This window comes from Pygocentrus nattereri, chromosome 4 (assembly GCF_015220715.1).
Source record: "Pygocentrus nattereri isolate fPygNat1 chromosome 4, fPygNat1.pri, whole genome shotgun sequence".
NCBI lineage: Eukaryota > Metazoa > Chordata > Actinopteri > Characiformes > Serrasalmidae > Pygocentrus > Pygocentrus nattereri.
The window spans coordinates 10,405,694-10,425,355 of NC_051214.1; the positions used below are offsets into that span (position 1 = coordinate 10,405,694).

The window sequence follows — 19,662 nt, forward strand, 5'->3', positions numbered from 1 at the left end:
TTGATGGAAAATGTTCTATAGGTGGTTATATATATGAAACCTTTTTAAAAAGGGCTCTATAACGCACCAAAAGGGTTGCACTATTGTTACAAGCCAAAATACCTTCATAGAACCCTTTTTGCTAAAGAGTGTAGATGTTTTTTTTTCTTGGTTTGAGGCCCAGTAATACTGCTAATGGCCTGTGAGAGCAGTTCAAAAGAAAGTTGGCAGTAGACAGAGGAGTATAAGTAAATTCTGCTTTTGTATTAAAACTAAATTGCTGTAGTCATTAAAAAGCAAAGAGAAATCATTTAGCCATTGTGGGTTAAGTTAATAGGTGAGTTAATCCTAGATCTAACAGCTTAACGTTAGGTGAGAGGTAGTGAAGTATTTTCTGCTCAGTATATGCAAACATTGGCTTGTTGAGGCAACACTGAGAGCAAAAAAGGATCTTTCCTAGCATTACTTATCATAGTTAGCCTAGCTGCCCCTACTCTAGGCTTATCAGTCATGTCCATGCAAATGCTGAGATGTAACGGCAAAGTGCAGTAAACATTTGTATAGTGTCAACTTTTAACATTTACAGTGCAATGGTTCTTCAAGGGTTCTTTAGCAAAGAAAATGATTCTATATCGAGCCATGAACACTCAAAGAACCCTTTGCATGATTAAATGTTTTTTTTTTTTTGCACTGTAGAAGTGTTCTTCAGGTTGATGGAGAAGTGCTTTAGTTTTTTTTTTTTTTTTTAAGTTTTATATAGCACTGAAAAGGATTCCACTATTGTTACAAGCCAGAAAACTTTTTTGGGGTATGTAGAACCCTTTTTGATTGGAAAAGTATGGATCCTCTGTCCTGAAGAACTGTTCGTTTGATGGCTTTCTGCTAAGCTTTTTAAAAAGAAGCATGCACTGAAAGGTGTATTGGGTAGACAGAAGTGATTCTTTTACAAACTTAAAATGAATGGTTCTTAAAGTGTTCTTTAGTAAAGTCAGTGATTCTATTTCATGCTTAAATGGTTCTTTGCATGTTAAAGGGGTTTTTCAGATTGATGGAGAATGTTTGGTATATAGTTCTATTTAGAATCTTTTTGAAAAGGGTTCTATGTAGCACCAAAAAGGGTTCTTCTATTGTTACAAGCTGGGTATGGTAACCAAAGAAGAAGCCTTTAAGGTGATAGAACCCTTTTCAAAAAGGTTCTATATAAAACCATAGGTGTACGGCAGATGGTACCAAACCTTTTCACACTCATGGCCCACACAGCCAAACACAAAATCTTTTGCGGCCCAAAAGATTTAAAATCAGATCATTTAAAATGCAAATATTATACAATAATGTGGCCTGTCAGTTTTGCTTAATTATAAAATGCAATACAGCACAATAAACCCTAATAATAAGAGAAAATGATCATACCCACCGACAGAGTTAGCTTAGCTGAGGACATAAAAGTTGATTTGAAGTATATTAAATCAAGCTTGTGTATAACTGATAATATTTTGGACATCAAACACAATTTTTCGAATGGAGTAAGTATGATGTTATTAGTCATGCTCTGTTAGATTTTTGTGAACTTTCAGTGGCAATAAAAACTCACTGACCAATCACTGTCATTTTTGTTGTTGCCATGACAACACCCAAGCTGACAGAGCAGCTGTTTCTCAGTGACGGGGTCTTATTGACAAATGGCAGAAGGATTTGTTTGCCTTCTGCTTCTTCACGGATGCTGTAAGCATCTCCGGAAGCAGCTCAAACGGGGCTCAAACTGATTTACAGATATCCAAGCTGTATCCAAAGGCTTTAGTAAAAAAACAGCTCTTGGATTAGGTGGTGAAACTCTTCGGGCTCCATTTTCCTTTTTTAAAATGAAAATAGCCCACCCACTGTCACCATTTGCTGGCTTCCTGAGGAGCATTAGGTATCTTTGTTATCACTTTTGTTTTTGTAGTGATAACTTTTGCTGTTTCTTGCTGTATTTTCTTTTTTTCGCTTTATACTTGTTTTTCTTGGTTTTCTCAATCTGACTTACGGACACTGTCTCACCAGTAAGTGGCACAGCCTTGTTTGGGACAGTTAATACTTGATGGATGAGTTCTATGTCGCTGTTTCAGAAGAAAACTTTGTATCTCCAAAATGGTAACTTTACAGGAGAAGGAAAAAACCTACTTTCAAGTCATTTTAAGCTTTAAGTTTCTTTTGGTCCATTCATCATGAAATTTACATACAATGTAACGGATTTCCAGATTATGTCAAAAACTGAAAAACAAAAATGGAGATACGTGTTTTTTTCTGACAGAAGAGAACATTTTACACTGATGTGCACTGAAAATATAAATACAGCGAGCATTGTCCCACACTAATACATGAGGTTGGCCTAAGTATGATGCTCTCTTTTTGCAAATAATATAGCCATAAAAATAGCCATATTTTATAATATTTTGTTAAATGTCTACATTTTATTTAAAAATGCAGTTTCCATAAAAAATGCAATTTGCAAATCTGTTTTTACAATAAAAAATAACAAATTGCAAAAAAAAGATCTGTAGCCCCCTCACACAGATTAAAAACCTCTGCTCTATGGCATCGCCCCGATAAACCCTTTTTATTAGGCTTTATGTTTGATCAACATGAGAACAAAACATTAAACTCTGTACTAAGGAGATGCTTTCTACTGCCACTGACCACAGAAGATTCTTGGATTTGTGCTGTGATGTTGTAGCATGCTGGAACAGCACGCTCAGCCATGCACATTATATCAAACTGAGGGCAAACATGCAGTCCGATGTGCACCACAAACAATATTAAGCATGGCCCACTGAGCTTCAGTGCTGTCACTAAATGAAGCCAAACCCCCTTTGCTCCCTCTTAGGTCTGAATTTGAATAAGACACTGAGACAGTAAGACGAAGACGTGTTCATTCGTGCTTAGCGACCTCTTTCACGCGAGCGTATGAACACAGCAGGGCAGGTGAACTGATTTTCACTGCCTTGACTGTTAAACAATGCACAGTGTGACTGAGGATCACTAAAGCTTGCGTTCTAATGTGGGGCCACGTGTTGGTAGCATGGTAATTAAATTAAAACGGCCTTCTGTTCTTACCCACAAATTGGACGCAAAACTGTCATCATGATGTTGTGTAAGCTTCCATGTGGGAGGACAACCAAGGATTACGTTTAATTTGGATCACGGCTTTTTTATAGAACGATATTAAAGCAGACAGTATGAATAAATTCTGTCAGTTGCTGCTGCTGGAAGGCTTCTAAATAAGGTCTCAGGCAGTTTGTGCCACTACTCTATAAGCCTAGCCTTGCCAACCCTTGCTTAGCAGCTGCACGCATGGGTCTATTCAGCCCTCGGAGCTTCTCAGTGCCGGAATATGGGAAAACTCTGGGTCTGGGTTTATTGTATTGGTGTTAATGTTTACAAGTGGCAGTGGAGATTTGCTGTTATATAACATGGTAAGGAGGGAGCAGGGGAGAACCAGCTGCTGGGGTGTTGAGGATGCCGCAGTCCATGGGGTTTGCCTGGTGACAGAGCGAGGACTTGACCAATCAAAATGCCTATCTGCCAAAGCACATTCTGTGATCTTGGCTAGTGAGGAAGCAGATATGCTAAACTCATGGCAACAGATGGTAATATTGCAGGTGTGGAATACAGTGATATCGCATGGCTTGCCAAATCTGCTGCACAGTATACGTCTTGAGCCCCTTTAAAGGGAATTCCATCGATTTTTCACAAGCTCTGTATAATTTAATGAGTAGCCAAAAGGTTTTCAGAGTGGTTTCATGTGCTCTGTTGTAGAGAAACCTAATGAGTTTACAACCCCAATTCCAATGAAGTTGGGACATTGTGTAAAACATAAATAAAAACAGAATACGATGATTTGCAAATCCTTTTCAATCTATATTTAATTGAATGCACTACAAAGACAATATATTTAATGTTCAAACGGATAAACTTTAATGTTGTTTGGCAAATATTCACTCATTTTGAATTTGATGCCTGTAACACGTTCCAAAGAAGTTGGGACAGGGGCGTGTTTACCACTGTGATACATCTCCTTTCCTTTTAACAACACTCAATAAGCTTTTGGGAACTGAGGACACTAATTGTTGAAGCTTTGTTGGTGGAATTCTTTCCTATCCTTGCTTGATGTACAACTTCAGTTGCTCAACAGTCCGGGGTCTCCGTTGTTGTATTTTGCGCTTCATAATGCGCCACACATTTTCAATGGGAGACAGGTCTGGACTCCAGGCAGGCCAGTCTAGTACCCGCACTCTTTTACTACGAAGCCATGCTGTTGTAACACGTGCAGAATGTGGCTTGGCATTGTCTTGCTGAAATAAGCAGGACGTCCCTGAAAAAGACGTTGCTTGGATGGCAGCATATGTTGCTCCAAAACCTGTATGTACCTTTCAGCATTAATGGTGCCTTCACAGATGTGTCAGTTACCCCTGCCATGGGCACTAACACACCCCCACACCATCAGAGATGCTGGCTTTTGAACTTTGCACTGATAACAATCCAGACAGTGCTTTTCCTCTTTGGCTCGGAGGACATGACGTCGATGATTTCCAAAAACAATTTGAAATGTGGACTCGTCAGACCACAGGACACTTTTCCACTTAGCGTCAGTCCATCTCAGATGAGCTCGGCCCAGAGAAGCCGGCGGTGTTTCTGGGTGTTGTTGATCTATGGCTTTCGCTTTGCATGGCAGAGTTTTAACTTGCACTTGTAGATGGAGCGACGAACTGTGTTCACTGACAGTGGTTTTCTGAAGTGTTCCTGAGCCCATGTGGTAATATCCATTACAGAATGATGTCGGTTTTTAATGCAGTGCCGCCTGAGGGATCGAAGGTCACGGGCATTCAATGTTGGTTTTCTGCCTTGCCGCTTACTTGCAGAGATTTCTCCAGATTCTCTGAATCTTTTGATGATATTATGGACTGTAGATGATGAAATCCCTAAATTCCTTGTAATTGCATGTTGAGAAACGTTCTTAAACTGTTGGACTATCTGCTCACGCAGTTGTTCACAAAGTGGTGAACCTCGCCCCATCCTTGCTTGTGAATGACTGAGCCTTTCAGGGATGCTCCCTTTATACCCAATCATGACACTCACCTGTTTCCAATTAATCTGTCCACCTGTGGAATGTTCCAATCAGGTGTTATTTGAGCATTCCTCAACTTTCCCAGTCTTTTGTTGCCCCTGTCCCAACTTCTTTGGAATGTGTTACAGACATCAAATTCAAAATGAGTGAATATTTGCAAAAAACAATAAAGTTTATCTGTTTGAACATTAAATATCTTGTCTTTGTAGTGTATTCAATTGAATATAGTTGAGAAGGATTTGCAAATCATCGTATTCTGTTTGTAATTATGTTTTACACAACGTCCCAACTTCATTGGAATTGGGGTTGTACATTGGTGGTGATCGGGAGCAGGTGTCCATTTAATGCCTGTAAAAGCTACCACACAGAAAGCCAAACATTAGGAATTTGCTATCTGATAGTTTTGAAAGCGATGCTACATCATCGATGTAAATAGGCTAAAACACCATTTCTTTTCATTTACCACTATTTTACCATCATTAACATTGCACATAAAACCTCAGAAGATGTGTATGTTCATGGCTGTTTTGAATAGTATGTAATTTGGCTGTCTTTGCTTTTTAAACATCATGACCCCAAATCGGAGTCATTGGGTGTGTTTATATGCACCGAATAATCAGATCACAATCGGATTTCTGCAGTTATTTGATTATTCAAAATAGTCGTATAATCAGCCTTCTGAGGTCTAGAAATCTGATTAAGAAATCCAATAAAGAGAGCTGGATTTTAGCTCAGTAGTCAGATTTCTCAGTGTATGTGTACTCTTACTCTGATTTCTTTCGAATTTCTCAGTATAAAATAAGCAAGCGGCGCTGCTGTGAGACGCAGCAAAACACTTTTGGAGTGACGCTGAAACCAACTACATTATTGACAAAATGAAGGATCTAAATATTCTTCATCTTCTAGTCGATGTATGTTCAGATTTTCAGGTAAAGTAGCGCCATGTTGTTGTTTTTTTTTAAAGCTGACGTAAACTTTAAGTAAATGCACTCAGTATGTTTCTCTGCAATGAACAATTCTGAATCAAACCACTCTGAATTACTTAATAATTGTATTATATATTATGCAGAAGTTGAAAATCCACCAGCAAGCCCAAACATCAAATTTCCATGATTTAACTAATTTGCATTGTAGCCTTTGTGTGTGATGAATAATAAGCGCTGAAAAACCGTGGTACTTTGAATGGACATGATTAAAGCGTGTCAGGTGGTTGCACATGAAAGAAATGTATTGCATGAACACTATAATTGCCAAAACAAGAACAAAACTTGAACAAAGCCATTGTGTTGATGTAATGTAATTTCTTTTGGTGCAACCTCTTAACATAAGAATGGCCCATGTACTGTTTTTCCAGTGAGTCTTAAGTTGTAATAAGCCTGGGATTTTAACCTCTTAAGTCCCAAGGATCTCTCTATGGGCCCAGGCTTTAGGTTGCCCAACTGCACAACTAGACAATTTAAAAAAAAAACAAAAAAAAAAACTTTAAATTATGGACTAAAAAGACAGGATTATTTCTTTTTCTATATTTTCCTCTGTATTTTCATCATAGTTTAAGGTTAAAAACAATAATAAGGTTAGTTCTGTGTCCTAATATACTGCCCAATTCTGTCTGTGCCCAAAAACAGTGAACACTATGCAGCAAGTGACCAACATAAATGTGTCCAACATGCCAAAGACATACTACCCTGGCCAAATATTCCTATTTTTGTCATGTTCTGCATCCCATAATACAACAAGGTCATTTCAGGCTTTATTTTCTCTCTAATATGTTAAGCATAAACAGAAATTGTGCACTCAAATTTGCAGGAAAGTGTATTTCTATATTTGAGTTCACTGTACCTTTTGCATACAACTGGTAAGATAATTTTACACTGTATTTTGTTACCAAAACACTTTAAAAATACAACTTTTAAAGGAAAATAATAATGTACTAGGTTTTCATAGTACAAAATGTTTATCTTCTCACTGAGTTGGGGAATGGGGTTGTTCAAACGTCCCTCATGATAAGTATTGGGCTAAATCTGAGTTGGAACTTAGGCCTATTAGGGTGGGAACAAACTCAGTGGGATCTCAATGTAGGGGTGACGATGCACTCAACATGATCAAGATAATAAACGGCAAGCCTGTCGTTAGCCCATGTATGGAATGCAAGTTAGCACAACTGACACCCCCCCCCCACCCCCAGAAAACAGATGTGGGTAGCATGTGCAGAGAACACAGTAAAAATAAACAAGGGAAAAACAGTTATGTTAGCTAATGATAGCATTTTGCTAGCTAGCTTGTGTTGTCATTGTATTACTTTAGAAAGAGTACAGAAAAGAGGAATTTGGGGGGAGTTCTGGGGGATTTTTAGGGCCACTGATAATAAAAATAAAAATAGTAGACTTCCAGAATATACTCATAATAATTTTAGAATAAAGTCATATGGTATGATATTTTGAGAATAAAGTCGTAATATTTCAAAAAATTTTGCAATTTTTTTCTTGAAATATTGCAACTTTTTTCTTGAAATGTTGCAACTTTATTCTCAAAGTCTACTACTTTTATTAACAATGGCCCTAAAACACTGTTGTAGGTTTTATAGGTGGATTTTGTCACAATCTACAAGTTTAACAGGTTGTCTCACTGTATATTCTCTTCAGATCATGCCTGTTAACTTACTGTACAGATTATGTAGTTGAAACAGTAACTTCCCAGTTAATCTCAGACGAACGACCATATAGAGTCACACTACTTTTTATTCAGGCAAGTTATAAGCATGTAATAAAAGTGAACTGAAACACATTTTCGAAAACATAGGGTGTAAACAAGTGTCTCTCGAAACCACACAGATTTACCACACATGAAATCAAAAAGCTGACATTTATTACATTTTACTTTTGGCTTTGGAAATAGATTAAAAAGCATCACCTTCCACTCTGTCATGGTACCAGTTTCCTTTAAAAGTTAGCTAGCAATAGTTGCTAAGCAGTGGTTGGAGGTCTAAGGAAAATGGGGTACGTCATGAGACCTGCCAGCAGAATGGACTGATTGGGTCAGCCCATTATGTTGGCACTCTAGTGGTGTTTACAGTGGTATATACTATGAAGAGAAGTGTGCAGTATACAGTATGTAGTGGTGTAGTATGCAGTATACAGGGAACGGTATGCAATTTTGTACACAGCATAGGGTTCATGGGAGGTTATTAACTTGATCACTGCTTTTGTGGTCGTATTAATCAAGCTAAGTTCTTACATACACATCCTATTTACAAAAATGTTTTTCTGAAGAACTTTGAAAGGTTCTTAGAGCCTTTAAAATCCCAGGCTTGTTATATACTGAGGCTTAATATTCAGTAACTTCAGGACCTTTAATGCAAACTGGCTCAGCTGTTCTTAGGTTATAAAAGTTTGGAATAAAACTTTAGGCTCTTGTAGAGAAAGTCACGGCCCCAGATGTCTTTATAGTGTTGGTGATATGAATCAGGGGTCACACTGTCTACAACACAAATTTAGCAATTTTATGAACTATCCAAAACATCCAGTGAACCTAGATGCATCTTTGTATGTAATGTTGATGATGGTAAAATAGTGGTAAATCTGATACTAAATTGCTATGAAATGCCATGCATCTACCTCTCCGCTGTGAATCTTAACATTTCAAGTGCAAACTTTGTCAAAAACTTTCATATAACTTGGGCATTAGGCACAGTATTCACAACCATTTCTTGTAATAATAGACGTCTGGTTCCTATCAACACCCATGTATGCAATCTAGAATGGCAGATTTCACATCAAACTACTCTGAATGACTTTATTTACATCTTAATAATTTCATTATGAAGAAATTTGTAAGATTCCTCTTTAAGGTACCATCCATAGTTCTTCTATAAAATCCCTCCGGAGACCCTGTTTGGGCACCTTTAATTTAAGATTATAGACAACACAACCAATTTTCTTGCAGCTGCCTGTGTAGCTTGAGTCAGAAACCTGATGTAACCCTAGTGTTACTGTGAGGAGACTAGCCAACATCTTTTTCAATACTTTATTAGAGAAGGGATGCTTTGTCTTCATTCTTGGACCATCCACTGTTTCATGTTTTTCAGGATCTAACATAACTTAGCCTTTCCTAAGTTGAGTCATCCGTTGAGCAGTAAAAAAACAAAATTTCATTAGACTGTGAGTCTCCAGGACTGGATGATAGAAATACACTGGACAATGTCTGAAGATCTGACCTTCTCTTCTCAGTGGCATTCATATCACTGAGTTCTGCACAGCAAAAGGTCCCACTAGCCCATGAGTAAAGGGTAGACCCTCATAAAAAAGGCCAAAAACATAAATCTTAAATGTTACTGCTGTAGGTTAGGTGCTAGAATAACAGTACTGCTCTGTGGGCTTCTTTCCCAGGCCATGTGAGATCCAAGTCTACAGCCGGGTCCACGAATATTTGCACGTTGTTGTTCTAGCTCTCTAAAGTATCTTGGAGTTGAAATTAAATAATGATAGCTAAATTGAGTAAAAGGTGTAGGAATTAAAATCATTTACAGACACACATTCTTGGGGATTCAAGCAACTGGAAAAATAACATGATCATAAATTATATTTAGCTTTTTATTACTAGGTTGCAAATCCTTTGAAGTCAATGACTGCCTGAGATGTAGAACCCACAGACATCACCAGATACTGGGTTTTTCCCCTGGTGAAGCTCTGCCAGGTCTTTACTGCAGACGTGTACTGCTCCAGCTTTTTCATGGGGTGTTTCTTACCTCCAGGTTTGGCTTCCTTAAGTGAAATGCATGCTCGGTTGGATGAGGTCAGGTAATTGACTTGACAATTGCAGAACATCCCACTTCTTGCCATTAAAAAGTCTTGGGTTGTTTTCAGAGCATTTTTTTGGTCATTGTCCATCTGGACTGTGAAGTGCTGTTCAATGAGTTTTAAAGCATTTGGCTGAATCTGAGCAATTCTAAAGTGTATAGCTCTATACACTTTAGAATTCAACCTGCTGCTTTTGTCAGCAATCACATCATCAATAAATACAAGGGAACCATTCAAAATAGGGACTCAAATTAAAGCTGACCGGCTGCACTTTGAGCTGAAAATCGTTTTTTAATTTAAACTCCAATATGCTCTGGCAGACAGCTGAAATATCAACACTTTGTCAACATCCAAACATTTATAGACCTGACTATATAGACTGATTCCTTTTTTCAGCCTGCTGTCCACTTAAGATGTTTGTGCTTGTTTTATTAATCCCTATTAATCCCTCCAAACTGTTTTTTCTTACTGTGCCTTTAAGACTGTTATATTTAAATATCCTCTGTTTTGATAAATGGGTGGAGCTAAACTGCTGTAGTCTGATAGGAGAACACACACACACACACACACACACACACACACGGGGCATTGGTCTTGTTCAAGGACACCTCAGTGATGGACTGTCGGCACTGAGAATCAAACCAGCAACCTTCTGGTCACAGGGCCAGTTCCCCAACCTCCAGCCCACAACTGCCCTATCTATCTATCTATCTATCTATCTATCTATCTATGTAATCACATCACTAAATAATCAATTGCAAATGGGCTGTTTCTATTTATGGACATTACAGACCAAAGAGCGAATGGTATATTTAGAAACTATCAATGTTTACATGTCACATCAAACTCCCTAAGGAACCTGAACTGTTTCTTCTATCACAGAGTGTAGATCAGCATTACTGTGAGATTTTTTTACCAATAAAATTCTTCCTTCTGCCTCAGGACTTCACCATGACTCTGTATCTGAGGCACTACTGGAAGGACGAGCGACTCTCCTTCCCCAGCACCACCAACAAGAGCATGACTTTTGATGGCCGTCTGGTGAAGAAGATCTGGGTCCCTGATGTGTTCTTTGTCCACTCCAAGCGTTCCTTCATCCACGACACCACCACTGACAACATCATGCTCAGGGTTTATCCTGATGGGCATGTTCTGTACAGCCTCAGGTGAGGAGGTGTACAAATATAGATAAATTACATATTTACGCATAACATTTTTTCAGCCTTTATTAGAGTTTCCATTCTTTTTGGGAGGCTCGCCTTCAGTGTTTCAGAGTAATCTGCAGGGATATGCTTCCACACCTCCAAAGTTTTAGAAGTTGGTTGCATTTTCTGCTTCTCACCATCCAAGTAATCCCAAACACTTTCGATGAGGTTAAGGTTTGGACTCTTTAGTGGTCAGTGTGTTGTTCTGGGAATGTCAGCGCTTCTTTGTTGGATTAGAAGTGGATTATATGAGATCTAACCTCCTCAGTAATGTCTCTTGAATAATAATCTGCTTGTACTTAATAGCTGTTTTGGCTGGCAATGAAATAAACTGTTATTTTATGTTGCTTGGCAACCAGAGCATATTGTTAAATGAACTGCACTGCTTGGCAGAACATCAACTCAAGGTTTATTTATGCACAGTGTCTCAAAAAAAGTGAGTACACCCCTCACATTTCTGCAAATATTTGATTGTATCTTTTCATGGGACAACACTAGAGAAATGAAACTTGGATATAACTTACAGTAGTCACTGTACAGCTTGCATAGCAGTATAGATTTACTGTCCTCTGAAAACATCTCTACAGCCATTAATGTCTAAATAGCTGGCAACACAAGTGAGTACACCTCACAGTGAACATGTCCAAATTGTACTCAAAGTGTCAATATTTTGTGTGACAACCATTATTATCTAGCACCGCCTTAATCCTCTTGGGCATGGAATTCACCAGAGCTGCACAGGTTGCTATTGGAATCCTCTTCCAATCCTCAATGATGGCATCACGGAGCTGGTGGATGTTAGACACCTTGAGCTCCTCCTCCTTCCGCTTGAGGATGCCCCACAGGTGCTCAATGGGGTTTAGGTCTGGAGACATCCTTGACCGGTCCATCACCTTTACCTTCAGCAAGGCAGTTGTCATCTTGGAGGTGTGTTTGGGGTCGTTACTGTGTTAGAAAACTGCCATGCGGTGCAGTTTCCGAATTCGCCAGTCTGAGCGAATTGTACCCAAAACACCCAATTTAACAGCCCTGCTCACACCTGGAACCTTGTAACTCTATCGAGTCACAAGCTGTACACTGACTACTTTTAAGAGTGAATATTACTCTGAACCCTCTATCTGTTCTGTGATGGTGATTGTGACACCACTAGGCTCATGAAAAGATTGTGAGTGTTCAAAGTGGCCCCATCAGGATGCAGCAATGGTAGCGTGCCAGAGTGCTTGTGGGAAATGACTGAATTTTCTTTTGAGTACATAATGTAAAAAGCCCACTTTAAATGCTGTGCTCTTCACTTCTTTATGATACTTTGGAATGCCACTGAATGTGATGTTAGCAAAAGCATTTGTAGGATTTTAATGTTTTTGAATGACCCTTGAGGCAAACAGCGTTTCTGCCTATTTCTGCCTTTTAATCCATCTACTTTCACAGCGTGATTTCTCAACGCTGTGATCGCAGTCATTGTGATGTGTACCAAACATGATCCAAAAACATTATTCGATTTTTTTTGTGGCACAAATTACGCTGTAGACTTAAATGAGTTGACTTTGCTTGGAAAAGTCATACAAATGTACTGCCTCTAAAAAAAATAAGTTGCTTAACAGGTTTGAATAACTATATGAGTCATAGTTATGTTCTAATTTTCACTTCTGCAGCAAGTAAGGTTAGTTCAATCACCATTGAGCTGCCAGTCCAATATATTAAATGAGTTGTTTCATACTATAAAGAATAAATGGCTTAGATGAGACTAGAATTGTGGACTTAGATTAGACCATTTCCAAGGACCTGTACAGCAAATAGTATGCACTACTAGATATGTATTAGTAACTTTAAGAAACGAGTATATAAATATATAAAGTTGGCACAATTATTGTTTTACAGTGTACTATTGCCACAGGTTGGCCTCAAGGGGGCCATGCCCACCCAATTAGATTGCTAAGTTTATATATATATATATATATATATATATATACACACACACACACATTACTATGTTGTGGTGAAAGAACTCATAGTTCTGCATCCGAAAAGGAAGAAATGGTGATTACAAAGTCATTAAGAAGTTTATACCAGTGAAGCAGCAAAGGCACAAGGAATTCGGGAATAGAGCATTCACCTCAATATGCATGATGAATGTGAGCTTTAAACTACATTAAAACTTCTGCCTTCATACAAATAGCCTCAAACCTTTCCAAGTCAGTAGTATTTATCTTTTTTCCTCAAATCACTTTGTACCCAATATTCCCTGCAAGTTTTAGTTGTAGCCAAATACGCCCACCCCCACCCCCACCCCCTGCCAGACAGTTTTAACAATGCTTCTAACCTACTGGACATCTTAGCACGCTTGGAGGAAGATGCTAAAGGTCAATCCTCATATGCCAGCTATCAGACGCCCATGTTGGCTAGCATTGTGCTAAGTGCACAAGCACATATTTTACTTCTAATCCAGTGACTATAAGGTGGTCAGAATGTGGGCATTTTTAAAAAGAGCCTATTTTTTTTACCAGAGAGAAATGCTTTCAAGTTCGTTTTTTTCTGAAAAGCGAGATATAATATGCGGTGGTTTCAGCATTGTCATAGTTATAGTGAGCGCATTGTTGTGTGAGTCAGGCAGAAACACTTCAGGAAATGCTTTCTCCATACATACACCATATGGACAAAATATTGGGACACCTACCCGCAGGAGCTCTTATGAAATCCCATTCTAAATCTATTAATATAATATAAAATTATTCAATAATGAATCCATTTAGGAACTGAGAAGCTTCCTATAAGGTTTTGGAGAGTGTCTGTGGGAATTTTTGACCATTCATCCAAAAGAGCATTTGGGGGATTGGACGAGAAGGCCTGGATTGCAATCTCTGTCCTAGTTCATCCCAAAGGTGTCTGATAGGGTTGACGTCAGGGCTGTGTGAGTCAAGTTCTTCCACACCAAAATCACCCAGCCAAGCCTTTATGAAGCTGCTTTGTTAGCACGGCCATGGAAACCCATTTTGTGAAGCTCCTGATGCACAGTTTTTGTGCTAATGTTGCTTCTAGAGGCAATTTGAGTGATTTAAGAGAAGACTGTGAGCTTCAGCGCTCAGCAGCATTTGTGTGGTCTACTGCTTAGTGGCTAAGCAGTTGTTGCTCCTAGACGCCTCCACAATAGTAGCACTTGCAGTTGACAGGGGCAGATTTAGCAGGATAGAAATTTCACAAACTGATTTGTGGTAGAGGGGGCATCCTACGACAGTGCCATGGTCAGTCTTGAAATGCAGCTGTGACCGTTGCTTCTTTTCTGTTGTCCAGGGTGACAGTAACGGCAGCTTGTAACATGGACTTCAGCCGCTTCCCTCTCGACTCACAGACCTGCACACTGGAGCTGGAGAGCTGTAAGACCTTACACTCTTCCTTATAAGCTAGTAGTCAAATATAAATGTCTTACACAAGAATCTTTGTCAATTTTACATGAGCTCATATTCAGTTTACCTTCTATACTGACTGAAATCTTTTCCTTTCTGTTTGCACTGAGGATATGTTTCATACATAAGCAATTTTATGCAATTTTATATCAGCTCATGTCAATTTAACATCAGCCAATTACACTGTGGGGAAAAATTACTGTAAAGACACACTTATTAATCTAATGCTGGTTTAAACAGAGGAGATGTGCTCTGTGTGCAGACGCCTACACAGATGAGGATCTAATGCTGTACTGGAAGAGCGGAGATAACTCTCTGAGTACCGATGACAGGATCTCTCTCTCTCAGTTCCTCATTCAGAAGTTCCACACCAGCTCCAGACTGGCCTTCTACAGCAGCACCGGTAATACCTCTTACCATGTTATACAGAGCCCCTGAAGAGACGTGGTGCATTTGTTTGTTTTAAGTAAAAATCTTGTTCACACCAGATACTATCAGGTCAGCACCAGATACTATGTGGTGAGCACCTAATGCTTTTAGGTACTCACTAAATACTATCAGATGAGCACCCGATGCTCATAGGTAGCTACCAGATGCTATCAGGTCATCTCTAGATACTACAGTATATTGCCAAAAGTATTCACTCGTCTGCCTTCACACACGTGAATCCATTAGGTTTTAATATGATGTCAGTCCACCCGTTGCAGCTTTAACAGCTTCAACTCTTCTGGGAAGGCTTTCCACAAGGTTTAGGAGCATGTTTACGGGAATTTTTGACCATTCTTCCAGAAGCGCATTTGTGAGGTCAGACACTGATGTTGGACAAGAAAGCCTGGCTCACAGTCTCCGCTCTAATTCATCCCGAAGGTGTTCTATCAGGTTGAGGTCAGTCATGCTGGAAGAGGAAGGGGTCGTCCCCAAACTGTTCCCACAAAGTTGGGAGCATGACATTGTCCAAAATTTCTTGGTCTGCTGAAGCATTAAGAGTTCCTTTCACTGGAACTAAGGAACCGAGCCCAAATCCTGAAAAAAAAAAACCCACACCATAATCCCCCCTCCACCAAACTTTACACTCAGCACAATGTAGTCAGACAAGTACCGTTCTCCTGGCAACGGCTAAACCCAGACTCATCCATCAGATTACCAGATGGAGAAGCATGATTCACTCCAGAGAACATGTCTCCAATGCTCTAGAGTCCAGTGGCGGCGCTTCACACCACTGCATTTGACACTTTGCATTGCACTTGGTGATGTAAGACTTGGATGCAGCTGCTTGGCCATGGAAACCCATTCCATGAAGCTCTCTACGCTGTTCTTGAGCTAATCTGAAGGCCACATGAAGTCTGGATGTCTGTAGCGATGGACTCTACAGAAAGTTTCTCACCTCTGTGCACATCCGCTGACCCCGCTCTGTCATTTTGTTATAATACCACTGACAGTTGACTGTGGAATATTTAGTAGTGAGGAAATGTCACGACTGGACTTCTAGACCTATCACGGTACTACGCTGGAATTCACTGAGCTCCTGAGAGCGACCCATTCTTTCACTAATGTCTGTAGAAGCAGTCTGCAGGCCTAGGTGCTTAGTTTTACACACCTGTGGCCATGGAAGTGATTGGAACACATTAATTCAATGATTTGGATGTGTGAGTGAATACTTTTGGAAATATAGTGTATGTGCACCTGGTGCACATTTTATAGAATTGGGTGCTCACCACACAGTATCTAGTGCACACCTGGTAGCATTGTATTCAGGGTAAAAATCTCATGCATACCAGATATTATGTGGTGAGTACCCGATACTATAAGGTGCACAATAGATACTATTTGGTGAGCACCCAATACTATTAGATAGGCACCAGATGTTATCAGGTCAGCACTAAATACTATGTAATGAGTACCCTGTACTATCAGGTAAGCACCAGATGCTATCAGATATAATGTGTATCTGGTGGACATTTTATTGAATTGGGTGCTCACCACATAGTATCTAGTGTTCACCTGATAGTATCTGATAGTAGATACTATCAGGTCAGCACTAGATACTATAGGATCAGCGCCCGATTCTATGAGGTATGCTTCAGATGCTATCAGATGCTCTCTAGATATTATGTGCATCTGGGACGCATTTTATAGAAACAGGTGGTCACCCCATAATGCCTAATGCGCACCTGATAGTGCTGTATTTTACGTAAAAATCTCATTACCACCAGATACTATGTGAGGAACACCCGTTACTATCAGGTGCACACTAGATACTATGGTGAGCACCCGATACTGTTAGTTATGCACAAGATGCTATCAGGTGCTCGGTAGATACTTTGTGTATCTTGTGCTTGCCATATAATATCCAGTGCTCACCTAATAGTACCTTGTGCTCACAGTTCACAGTTCACAGTTCACAGTACTTTATTAGTCCCAAAAGGGCAATTCATTTGCAGCCTTCTCGTCCACACACACAACTATACATATATACACATATACACACAAAAACAATGTGACAATCATTTTAAAAGACTATTATCCGCATTTAATAGCTTGATAGCAGAAGGAATAAAAGATTTGGAATAGCGATTTGTTCTACTGAAGGGCATAATATAACACCGACCTGGCGGCATTACCGTAAATTCACTGGACAAAACATGATCACACTGAGTGATGATTCTTTCTTCCTCCCACAGGGAGACCAAGTCTCTCTGTCGAACTCCAATTATCTTTGGACAAATTTTTACAATGCCTTTCAGGCTATTCTTGTCCCTCAGCGACAGCCCATTAAATCAACAAATAAACGAAAAAGTTAAGACACTTTCAATAAAAGCCTGGTAGAAACTACACAACACTGCATTACAAACATGAAAAGAATTCAGCTTACGCAATAAATGAGCTCTTTGTTGAACCTTCTTAACAACCAGCTCTGTATTCGCATCAAATTTAAGTTGGGAATCGAATACTGTCCCTAGACACTTATATGTGTCCACAATTTGTACCTCTTTTCCATGTATGACACTAGCTTTTGGTTCCTTTTTGTTTTGCCTGAAATCAATTATTAATTCCTTAGTTTTTGACACATTAAGGTCAAGGATCCCTCAACATAGGATTTGGTGCACACTTGATTTTACCTAAAAAAAAAAAAGCACACCACATATATGATAGTGGAACATAAATGGCCCCCCAATCATGAAATTACCAGCATATTCATCAACATATAAGTACATATGCTACACTCTCAGATAAAAAGGTACGACACTGTCACTGGGGCAGTTCCCCTCGTCACTGTGGTGGTACCCTCAGGGGTACATCCCAGTACCTTTAGTCAGGGAACATAACTATACCAGAATCCATTGAAATTATACTTTCTAAACTGCACTCATCTCTACACACCCCGTCTCGTCTCCAGGCTTTTTATTTTATTGTTCTGATTTAAAACATTTGGTTATGAAAAGGTACAAATATCTACTTTTCCACTAGGAAAAACTCATGTAAGGTACACCATCGCACCTTAGAAACACTGTTGTACCTTTGAGGGTACGCTTACACTGTACCTTGATGAATGAATCATGTACCTGCATAGTGTGTTTATTTCTAACAGTGTAGTGTTAGCCAGCAGACTAACTTTCAACTGTAGAAGAACCACCACAAGAACTGTAGTAGAATCTGTTTATGTGCTGACTGTGTACAACGTGTCAGCATCAACAAAGGCCCTCTGACGATATAAAGTTGGATTTTGTCGGTTTGGTTAAACACTCATGCCTTTATTTACTCTGACACCTCTGGTTGGATTGACATTAAGCTGTTCTGGCAGCGCTTAAGGCTTCAGTTTACAACCCTTTTTTCTGTGGAAGTAAAGAGATAGAAAAGTAATGTTAGCGGTGTTCTTATGATACTAAGCTTGCAGCTGTTTGCTGAGACTGATGCTGAAGAGGTCTTCAGATTCCTTCAAATAATGATCAAGAGGTCTAAATCTCTGACAGCTGCATTTGCTTTCCCCACAATAATACCATGTGTTTGTTGAAATAACTTGAAGAAAAGCTGGCAGTATTCTAATGCTATTAAGATAGAGGCTATTTTCCGGGCTGATGGTGAGGATTTGGTTATGGACTTCCAATTTCTTCAAAAAATAATCAAGAGTTGAAAATCTTGTGTGTGTTTTTTTCAGACAAGACTTGAAGTAATGCTACCAGTGTTCTTATTCTATTAAATGGGCACTCTTTGCAAAATGAAAAGCATTTCAATATTGCTTCATCTTTGTGAACGTGCCTACTTACCTCTTATAGTGGTGCCATAGCTTTCTATAATGCCATTTTCTTGGTTAAAGACTAGGAAAAACCAATGATGTATCGTGAAGGTGGGAGGAACTTTGGAAAAAACTACACCTGCTTTGGGGTGGGCTGTTGTTGTGGTTTGCTTGTTTGTTTTCCTACTGGCCAGCAAATGAAAAAGGATAGCTAACATTACTGCCAATAAGCCATCATAGTGGTTTTCTACCATGAGGAAAATTCCTAGTGGTTGTATGACGAGTTTGCATAGTGCATGATGGGTATTAGTGAGAGAAGACTGAGTGATGAAAACACAGAAAGGACACAAATTCATGGATAATGGAAAATGGATGAGGATGCGGGATGTAATGTTGCCCTGCATTATGACACAGTGCAACAAATAACATGTTAGTTGGGTATTCATCAACCCTCCCCCTGGAGATCTACCTTCCTTCAGGTTTCACCTCCAGCACAATTCTAACACCTCAATCAGCTAATAAAGGACTTATTAAGAGAAAAATTCCATGATCAATTAGGGTTGGAACTATAGTGCACAAGAAGGTTGATCTCCAGGAGCAGGGTTGATGACCACTGTGCCAGTTTTAGGCCAGAATGCCCCTTTAAGCTAGCAGCTACTTTTCAGGGCTGATGGCGAGGATGTTTTGATGTTGGTCTTCAAATTACTTTAAATTACTTTGCTGACAGCTGAAATGTTTATATTTTCCCCACAATTTTGCTTGCTCAGACATGGCACGAACAAGACATCTGCTTCAGTTTTTGTCACAAACAGTTTGTTGTAGTTTGACCCAATTTGTACAAATTTTAATCCACTTACAGTAAACTAACTTCAGATCTGTCCAAGTGAATGCAAAATGTGTGCAGTATCTTGGCTTTGAACACTCTGCTTTTCTGGTCCTTTCC

General features: G+C 39.3%; 1 protein-coding gene across 1 annotated transcript in view; it reads left to right on the top strand.

The window, feature by feature from the left end:
• Nucleotides 1–19,662, top strand: part of gabrr2b (gamma-aminobutyric acid type A receptor subunit rho2b) — a 57,356-nt gene that overhangs the window by 32,203 nt on the left and 5,491 nt on the right. Inside the window, exons 4-6 of the mRNA XM_017697668.2 lie at nt 10,822–11,045; nt 14,373–14,455; nt 14,748–14,888. Of these exons, the coding sequence (XP_017553157.1) occupies nt 10,822–11,045; nt 14,373–14,455; nt 14,748–14,888 (448 nt within the window). The remainder of the gene's footprint in view (nt 1–10,821; nt 11,046–14,372; nt 14,456–14,747; nt 14,889–19,662) is intronic.